Below are 10,695 nucleotides of genomic sequence, written 5' to 3'. Positions count from 1 at the left end.
GAGTTCGAGTTTTGTGAAGAAGTGAGGAGAGAGACTGCGGTTCTCTTGCTTATATTTCCAGAAATGGGAATTCTGGGAGTCCGTGCCTTTAATTTCTCTTAAATACCTCACTAAGTAACCGTTAAACACATTTCCTCTTGATTAACTACCATTATCCGTCCAACTTCCTCCATTATCCATCTAACTGCCGTTATCTCATTAATTGCAGTTTAAATTTAAATTTTTTGGATTAATTAAATCATTTACTTCCCTCCTTTTTCTGGTTAATTAAACTCGACCCGTCATACTTCTAAATCGGGTCTGGGGGGCAAGTTGTTTGGGTCCAATTTAGTCCAATTGGGCCTAGTCATTAAATGATCCAATTAAAAGCCCAAGGTCAAGGTTCAACTCTCCATTTGTGCTAAGGTCAAGATCAGTCCACAAGGCAAGTCAATTGGGCCCAAAGCCCACTTCTCCCAAATGTGCAAAGGTATAAAGACCATCAATATCTCCTTTTTACATTCATTCACAAAAAGCCTCAAGCAATTAATTCTCTTGCATGGCTTTCTCTCTCTACACATTGTACTGACTTTAGCATCAGAGGGGCCTTCCTCGGCAACACCCCCGAGGCTAGTTTACGTGTGTTTGCTGTGCAGGAAACCCTCAGCCCAACATCATTTGGACCGAGCCCAGTCTTCACCACTTCTTTGGACCTTCGGCAAGGTCCCATTGTTTTCACCCGAAACAATAATATTATGTAACTGGATAATATATGTAATTGTAGTAATACAAGCATTAATCCAAAACATCGAAAGTTTCAACAGTTTTCTAAAGGAAATCTCATTCTAATATATCTAGTCAATGAATTGTTCGTAAATGTAGTCATGTAGTTGTGAAATGTGTAAAGTAGTGCAAACAGCTTAATACCTAAGATCGATTATGAAAAATCATACCTATAAATAAGACTTTTTTTTTTTTGAAATAACCTATAAATAAGACTTATTTCCTTTTATTATTGAGAAGTAAAATTCATATTGTATAAATTTTAATTTTTATAATATGGGAATATTATAAAGCTTCCCCTCGGATCCATCTCTTGAACATGAAGGCACATTGCTTTGGCTTGTACTCGGGAGCAGTATGTCCAGCTCCCTATATAAAAGAGAAAAATATTTGCTCAATAAATATATCATTTTCATTGCATTCAATTATGTAATAATCAATAAAAGTTAGTTACATAAACTAACCTTAACGGTGGCAAATGTCATTCTATTAGCATATGTCCTTGTAAAGCTACATATATAAAAAGAGCCAATTAATATAAAAACAAAACGCAAAAATCATATTTATCATGAAATATGTAACATATTATTAAAAGAAAAATAATCAAACAATAAAAGAGTTCAAGAAAGGCATAAATCCGATCCCTAGCATAATGATAAAGGAATTATCAATTTATCTAGGCCTTCATATTTTCCTAGCTTGAATTCCTTTATAATGAAAGGAGGTCATTAAAAATGAAGTTTGAAAGTGACAAACATAAAGTTTTCTTTGTTATAGACTATTTTGAGTCTATGAATGAAGAATTTGTAATTATTTAGAAATGGCATGGAGTAAGCAACAAAAGATATTTCAAAGCTTGCATCATATTATCTAAATTTGTGGAATTATTGCTATTGTCAAAAAAAAAAAAAAAAAAAAAAAAAAAAAAAAAAAAAAAAAAAATGGAATTATTTCATCTGTATTTACTAAAGCATGCATGGAATCTTTCAAGATTATTAGGAATTTTTTATATAAACTTCTCATCAAATGCATGTGCATATTTCGTTATAGTAAGATCTTTGTAAATGAATTTGACAAAGAATTATTAGTTAAAATTACACTCTGTATTTGATTAAAAAAATTCTTAATGTTAAGATGGTTAACTAGATACATATTAGCTAAACTCTTTCTTTTTTTTTTTTTTTTTTTTTTTTTTAACAATTATTGGTGGTGAAAGGAATAGATACCCTTTGCTTTTCTCATTTTCATAAAATAATAAATTAATCATTGTAATATACTCAAATTGTTGTGTTAATTATTTTGATTATTATAAGACATACTTTACATTTAAACAAAATCCTCGATTCTAAAACACGTAGCTCATGGATATAAGTTGCACTTGTACTACATATGAGTTAAGTATAATACAGGGGACTCAATTCTTGCAAAATGTGGGAAAAGGGGACTCTATTTATTTTATAGAGGAAAAGGGGACTAGGGTTAAATTTCTGGTGTTATGGGGTATTTTCAGGTGACTTAACTCACCTTTAACCCAAGAAAAATTAAGTCCCCTCACTATTGCCTTGATTATATTACCAGACAAATTCAATCCCTTCATTAATAATTTCTGCTGATTGTTTTGAAAATATGGTTGTTTGAAATTAAGAAAGTACAACAACAATACAAAAGCTTTGTTCTTGAAATTTTTTTAAATGTTTGTTATCCAAAAAAAAAAAAAAATTCTTTCAATAATTTTTTAATGTTCTTCATCTCTCTGGTTTGTAGCTTATTTGTCTTGCATTTGTAGTAGAAGCACACATCGTAATTTTAGTGAAGGCTTGTAGGGCCCTAATTTTTTTAAAAAAAATAAAAAATAAAAAATAAATAAAAAATAAATTATCGATAAGCCTAGTGTATATTGCAACAGAAGGTCATTAAGGAGAGTTTCTAAGAAAGTCAAGCATCCTTTTATGATATTTCTAATATGCCCAAACTATAAACAAGTGGATGGGTGTGATTATATTAGGTGGTAGGTTGGTTGACAGTCCACATGAGTCAGAGTTAGTTTATGAGATGGTCATGATTTTAATTAAAGAGAAATGTGGAGTTAGAAGGTCGAGAATGTAATGAAGATGATGAAGAAAATAAACATTCAAAGGATTGTAATTTTATGCTTTATTTTTGTTCCAAAAAGAGGAAGGAACTCTTTTTTTTTTGTTGGTCTTAAATTAAAATATTTACCAGGAAAAAAAAAAAAAAAAAAAAAAAAAACATACTCCTTTTTTTTAGTTGACCAAAGTGACTCAATTGTTTAACCAAGGGGACTCAATTCTTTAACCAAGGGGACTCAATTCTTTCCCTTATTTAATTAGAACCCACCGAAAACCCAAACCCATTCTAGCCCAGTCCCTTTTCTCTCTATAAAATAAATAGAGTCCCCTTTCCCCACATTTTGCAAGAATTGAGTCCCTTGTTTTATACTTATTTGAATCAAATGATAAGATAATGGACAATTAGTTTAGTATGTAATTTTTGCACTTAAAAAAATAAAAATAAGTAGTAAAATGATGAAAACTTTAACTTACCCGGCTATTTGGCCATCAACTAGCCATTTTCTCCAATCATCAATAATTGAGTAATTCAAAGATCTTATCCATGCTTGCGTTCCCAGAAATGGAACAATCATGTCATGGTCTCCACTAAGTAATAAAATTAAGAAAATTGTTACATGGAAAAGTATTGTGTAGAATGGACTCACGTGAGTCCAATCATACAAAAAAAATTTAATCACTAAAGTGGCAAGTTTAGCATAAGGAAAATGGAGGTGGTGTGTTTGAAGGTTATAAACTGGACTCACATGAGTCCGTTCTACGCAAAACCTTCTCTTGTTACATAATGAAGGTATTTAAGCATTAATATATAGTATGAGATCACAAATTAAAATATGAGTAGTATGCAAACCTGTATATTAGTGATCGAAAGCCTTTGGCACTTATTTTCTTGTGGTATGGCACACTACTTGGAACTTCATAAGAATAGTTGAATTTATAATTACATCTTATCCATTTTCCAATAGTTTCCTATAATTTAGTAAAATAGTTAGGATTTTTTTTATTTTTTTTGGTGTAAAATGAAGATTGAATTATATGCTCATCACATATACCTTACGAATATGAAGAGCCTTTTGAACACTCTTCTGATTCATCCAGTGTTTAGCAACTAAATATCCTTCTTTCTACAAAATCAAAATAAAAAATAAGTTTAATACTCATAGTCGCGCAATTGTAAGTTTGTAACAAAATACATATTTAGGATTAGTACTTGTATTCACATACCAACACAAGTTTTTCTAGATAACTTTCATACTATCATCCATGTTCAAACCACCAACTAAACGTGCTTAAATATGGAATATCTTAGTACAATGTATAATATTAGCTCCTTAAAAGAAAGGTGCACCTTGATAGTATGAATTGTATTTCAAATCTTATTTGTATGGATCGCATGCATCATCATAGCTGGGCTTGGAAACTAATTAATTTTACCATGTAGCTTTTGATCAAGCCCCATTATCCTGTTCTGCTAGGAAACTAAAGAAAATTCCCAATAGGTCACCATCCCAAGACTAGCCACAACTAAGCGTACTTAAATTAATTGTTGTGTTATACTCTCGATGATTATTAGAGATACTACGTATAATTTATTGACAAGCGTGAAAGTTATAATATTACAAGTAAAAGAGAACATAAGAAGTACATGCTTGGATATCAATAACTTACTCGACAACTATAGGCACCGAGTTGTTTGAGATGAAGTAGGCTATTGACTCTATCAATCATCATCCTTCTCTTGCTACCGGAGATTCCATGAATTCTTAGAGAATCAATATCACAATAACTTTCTAATGTCATTGTAATTTGAATTCCAAGCAGGCCCTTGCATTCACGAATTATATATAAAATTTATTATCATCATTTGAACAAATAATGCATCAATTATAGTACGAGTTATTTGTGAATTAATAGAAGCATATATATATTGGTGCTCACCCATTCAAAATTCTTAATATTGTTCCAACACTCTTGATTTCTTGCATTTACCAATTGATATTTTCCTCTACAAGTTCTTTGCAATGACTAGGTGAGGGGAAAACAAATAAAAGGAAGACATTACAAATACAAAGTAATGTGAATATAGGTAGTTAAAATATTAATAAGACATTACAAATACAAATGAATGTGAATATAAGGCAGTTAAATTTATAGGGAGCTATATCATATTACCTCATACTGCTCATCAGAAATGAGCCCCATGCCATGTGCAAAAGGGACTTGATAATTGCTATCAATAAATCTATCAGTGGCAGGATTCCCTAATATATAGCCCTGAATGTATAAATATTCAAATTTATTAGAAAGAATTTCTATTTTTATACAGAAAAAACATGTACTTACTCCTTTGATCTATACACACACACACCAAAAAATAAATAAATAAATAAATAAAATAAAATAAAAAATAATTATCATTCCTCCCTTCTTTTTTTTGTTTTCATTTTGCTTGTATAATTTGTAATACAATATGACTTAAATGGAATTATAACATTGACAGACCTGAATGCTCAAAATGAAACAACTAAAATAAAAAAGCAGAAAATGTATAATTTTATAAGAAATTAGGTTAAGAAAATACAATGCTATTTTGTTATTTCCATATTGGGAATCTATTTAGAATTTTACATTGTGCATATCATTCTTGATTAATTTATTTTTTAAAAATGGGTAAGATATTGGAGTCCCCCCTCTATCATAAGAATGGGCGAGGGGGGATGAGGATCGAACCATCCCTCCATCTCTTATGTCCTCATTCTTGATTTACTTATAAGACGTTAAAATCTTTTAATTTGAAACTTTAAGCAGTGCCTTATGTGATTAGTGATTCTTCTCACTTTTCATTTCAAAAAAATAAGTGTTCAATTCATCATAACACGTGTATACATGTTAGTCTTAGTACCAAGGATTTGCGAGTTGTAATTGTTGCATCGAGGTAACGAAAATAGAACAGTGGTTCATCACGTTGCGTAAATAGAATCTTTATTTTATTTTGAAACAAGCATGTGTCTTATGTGATTAGTGATTAAATCCTCACTCTTCATTTCCAAAAAAACATGTGTTCCATTCATCGTAAAATGGGTGTACATGTTAAGGTTTGTTTGGTTCACCTTATTTTTGCTTATCTAAACTTATCTGATCTAGTCTGATCTGATTTGATCTGAATGTCAGATTTGACCAAACTTTGACCTTAAATATATCAGATCTTGTTAAATTCGTAATAATGTGTATTTTATTAATATGTGATTTTCATAATTTTTTTCATTACGCGATAAGATATTTAGCAATAAAAAACTGCACAAAAAACGATGATCTGATCTGAACTAATTTTTTTTTTTTTTCATTTGATCTGATCTGAACTTATTTTTCCTGATTTGTTAAGATCTGAACATATTTTTTCTGAAATAAGTAAAAATAAGGTGAACTAAACAAGGTCTTAGGGCCTGTTCACATTTAGTGAACTGAGCTGAACTGAACTGAACTGAGCTAAAATTAATATTTTATGAGAGAGGGAAATTAGGAGTTGAATTGAACTGAACTAAGCTGAACTGAACTGAACTAACTAAAATGAACTAAACTGAATTGAACTGAAATTAAGTAAATGTAAACAGGCCCTTAGTCTAAGTACCAAGGATTTGTGAGTTGCCCTGCACCGGGGTAGCGGAAATAGGTCAATGGTTCACCATGTTGCGCAATTATTATTTTATTATATGCTTCATTGAGATAAGTAATTTCTGTGTTGCTTATAGTATAACAATGGGAATTGATTTTGGCACACCCTTAATGATTTTGGCACACTCTTATGTGATAAGAGCATAGAAAATTGTGCTCTCACATAGAGGTGTGCCAAAATCATTTCTATATATAACAATGCGTGCTAACATATAGACATTGTTGTGGTTGTGTCACTTGTGTGGTTATAGGCGCCACGTCAAAAATTGAAATTACCAAAAAGTTGGAGAATTGTATAAAATTCGGGCTATATATAAGCATTAAATACACTCTTGAAAATTATATAAAATTAGGAATTCATGACAAAAACACACATAAATCAGTGTAATTAGTGTTTATATTTTCATGATTTCCTAACTTTTAACGATTTTCGGCTACGTATAGCATTTTTCATAATATAATTGGGAAAACAAAAGGGAATAATAAGTATTAACCTTGAGATTTAGGAATGGTTGTGACCCTCTTTCATTATCTATGCAAGAATTAGCACGAAGAAAGTTATGTCAGCAACTAGAAATTGATATCCTTAACTTTTATTTATATTGGAGTAACTTACCATAAACCATGTCTATAAAGTATAGGGGAAGAGTAAATCCTGTGTATGAATCACCTCCAAGGTAAAGAGGATTTGAAAGGAATTGTGGATGATTTAGCAGCCACTACATTTGATTATAACACAAATAGATTAGTTAATATAATTGAGTTCATTAAAAAGGAACATAGACTAGTTTATCAAAGTATATAAATGTTACTTAATGCAACTTAACACGAACTATTTCGCTTGTTTCTTAAAGTTTATCTTATCTAGACAATGATATACTTTACCTATTTTTATATAGTTGACACGTTCAATTTAGACACACATATTAAAAAGAAGAGAGAGAATGATAGAGTAAGTGGGTAGGTAGTAAATGCAAAGTATACAACTTACCTCCAAAAGGAAACATGTCAACTAAAAAAAACTTTTTAAAAAGGAATACCGAATACATGTCAACTAAAAAAACAAATGGAGGTAGGTATTAATCATATGATGGTCTTCAAAAAAAAAAAAAAAAAAAAAAAAATTCATATTACAATCTCTTAAAAAAATAGAGATAAAGGGAGTAATGATCCGAAAATTGTAAGAATTTCACCTTTCTGAAAAATTGATTAATATTATGAGATGCCTTGAAATCCCCGGAGTAATTGGCACGAGAAGTTTCAGCATAAGAGAAGCCAGCACCCGCAGGAAAATCGACAAAGAGTATGCTTGCAGTCTTGGAATTTCAATTGTCAAATTGCAAACCAGAAAAAAAAAATACTAATTAATTTATTTTTTCGTGCAATTGCAAATTTAAATAACATATGAAAGACGAGAGAAAATTAGATTTGTAGTCAAAAAAAATAAGTGATCAAGGTTTACCTTAGTCCATGCATATTGCCTCAAGAACAATTTTGGTAAAGTATCAATATTATCCACCTCTTCAAGTTGTATAGGTCCTAAACATTCAATTAAAGCCACATATGCATATAGTTAGGCAAAATTAGATGTAAATTAAACGATATAATTTTCATTCATTGTCGAGAATAAAAAGGTCTAATTGTCGCATTTACTATAGTTAATGTATAGTTTAAATTTCAAAAAGAGACTATATGTGGGTTATAAAGTAAGAAGAAATACATTTGAGAAACTCATGCGGATCTCAAAACGAAGTTGCATCCTAAACAACAATATGATCAGTAGCCCGTTTAGATTAAAAAGTTAAAACTCTTTACCTTTCAATCAACGTGAGACATATCACATACGGTATAATACTCACACATTTGCACTTAACATATTAACCATTAGGCTTCGGCCCATGGTTTGGATGATGGGTACTTCTTAAGAGTAAATTGAGCAAGTATGGAGTACCTATTTCATAGAGAATAGCAGACATTGCAGAGCAAAGAGGGCCTCCGATTAGCCAGAGAATCACCGGATCTTGTTTTGGATTGTTTTCGGACTCAAAGAAATAGTAAAACAGTTGAGCCTCCTCTCCTTCATCCACTCCAATGTACCTGTCAAATAATGCAACCAAAATATTGGGCTCAAATTACATTAAAAGTCAAGCCCAGTTTGTAGCTTGTCAATCCCATGGTCCAAAATTTGAAAGGGCAATTCTTACAAAGTTAATATTTATATATTTTTTTGACAGGAGTTAATAAGTTATATAAACCATATTTTATAGAAAACGTTCACTACAACATTTTCTTAGAGACATATGAATTTTAATCTACAAAGGCCTAAGTTCATAATTAGCTCATGCCCTCTAATTTGATTTAGTGAGCCTTATAAAATCTAAGTCCACATAAACTAATTTAGTACATTATTTGTCCTACGATTATGATCATGTATACTATTTTGAAATATATTAAATGGATAATAAATATGGGCCAAATAGAGTATTTAGATATGAAGTACTACACGTACAAGATATACCTTTTTTATTCCTGAAAGTTTGACTCACTTTGTATTTTTAAGGTCTTCAATGTGTAGCTTTGACCGTAAATATCTTCGAATGTGTTTGAATGAAAATTACGAAAAGTTGATATATGGAAAATTTACATAAAGGAGAATTTTAAAAAATCTCACATACTAAACTATATCCATTGTATGAATAAAAAAAATGTGGTCAAAGTTATTCTAGTTTTACAACATGAATAGCTAATGAATCAATCTTTCATAAACGGAGGTAATATATTGAATGCACTAATTAATGTTTAGCTAAAGATGACTCACCCAGTTTCGAGCGAGAAAGGAAGAGGGCCATCGAACCCTGGCAAAAATTCAACCTTCTGAGAGTGAACAACAGTGGCATGAAAATTCAACAGCCATAGGATAAGACCCAAAAGTTGCAAGATAGTGAAGGAGCTAATGTTTGAAATTCTCATTGTTTTTTATTAGTTTACAACTTGAGCTTAGAGTTCTGTGAATATATGGTACGGTGTTTTGTAACTTATATATAGAGTTGTTATTGCATTTGTTTTGTTTTAAATAGTGAGTGAGCTATCTCAACGTGTACTTGAAAGGTTTAGCTTAAACTGCTAAAACTGGTAGAATTTGAGATTTGAAGCAACAACTTTGCTAACATGCCTAGAATTTGATATGGTATCGTAACAAACTTTATAAGTATGTTGCTCGATTATGTCATTATAACATGTTAAGTTCGGATTTGGTTGGCTTTACTATTTAAATAAACACATGGGCTATTTTCTTAGATGACAAAATAACTTGCATAAGATTTTTTGGACTTTTAACTTTTTGGCTGCTTAGCTACACAATAATGAAAGTTTACTTTGCCAGTTTACATATTAATGAGTCACTTACAGAACCCTAAGGATTCGAGATCTATCAATCTCCTATCATTCAATTATACCATTCATATGTACTTCGAAATATGTGACAAAGGAGATGACGGGTGGAATGACAATACTTAACAACCACATGAGTCTTTGAGTGAAAACTAGCTACTCACTTTATATTAAATAAATATATCACTTTGACTGACATAATCCCAGTATATAATTTGATCAGTAATTTTTAATAGCTTAACTTTTTGAAATTTAATATTATGAAAATGTATAATGCTACTAATTATAAAAGTTTACTTAATGATTAAAGACGTAAAATTGGATCTTCCCAATATAAAGCACGATGATGGAACTAACATCACCACCTAATTTGGTCCAGTTTGTGCAACAGATCCTAAAGTTGCTTAACTTTTCCTCTTGTCCTAACTCGTTAGCGTTTCAAAGCCTTTTGTTCTAGTCCATTAACCTGGCCTTTTTTCAGGTATACAAGTCTTATTTCTAAAGCTTAAACCTTTCAATTTGACCCATCATTTAAAAACCTACCCAATAAAACACTTTTGAACTCCAATAATAAGGATGAAATATAGTTAATCCAAGTCCCAAACGAATACAAATTATAAGAAAATCGAATCTGAAAGATGAAAATTAATTCGTATGGAACTTCACAGTTTACATGTCACTCAAGTCGATTAGTGCGAATTGCCACCTTCAGGTCTGACACGCCAATTTGGTGTTTTTACTCCCTTTTAAACTCTTCTTCCACCAAATTCGCTAATCCGCA

General features: G+C 30.8%; 1 protein-coding gene across 1 annotated transcript; it reads right to left on the bottom strand.

Moving 5' to 3' along the window:
• Nucleotides 1-974: 974 nt before the first annotated feature.
• Nucleotides 975-9,494, bottom strand: LOC145613955 (serine carboxypeptidase-like 17). Its single transcript, XM_081668985.1, has 14 exons — nucleotides 9,343-9,494; nucleotides 8,476-8,621; nucleotides 7,987-8,063; nucleotides 7,718-7,840; nucleotides 7,141-7,243; nucleotides 7,019-7,056; nucleotides 5,025-5,126; nucleotides 4,791-4,877; nucleotides 4,521-4,676; nucleotides 3,905-3,976; nucleotides 3,703-3,821; nucleotides 3,327-3,440; nucleotides 1,227-1,272; nucleotides 975-1,131 (listed from the first exon to the last, which is right to left on the bottom strand). Exons 1-14 carry the CDS (start codon nucleotides 9,492-9,494, stop codon nucleotides 1,048-1,050), a joined length of 1,419 nt encoding a protein of 472 aa, XP_081525111.1. The 3' UTR covers nucleotides 975-1,047.
• Between the last annotated feature and the right edge of the window lie 1,201 nt (nucleotides 9,495-10,695).

The sequence above is a fragment of the Chenopodium album genome, chromosome 25 (genome assembly GCF_948465745.1).
Source record: "Chenopodium album chromosome 25, dcCheAlbu1.1, whole genome shotgun sequence".
Taxonomy (NCBI): domain Eukaryota; kingdom Viridiplantae; phylum Streptophyta; class Magnoliopsida; order Caryophyllales; family Amaranthaceae; genus Chenopodium; species Chenopodium album.
Note: the sequence above shows the minus strand (reverse complement) of the source record. Positions and strands in the feature narration are given on the sequence as shown.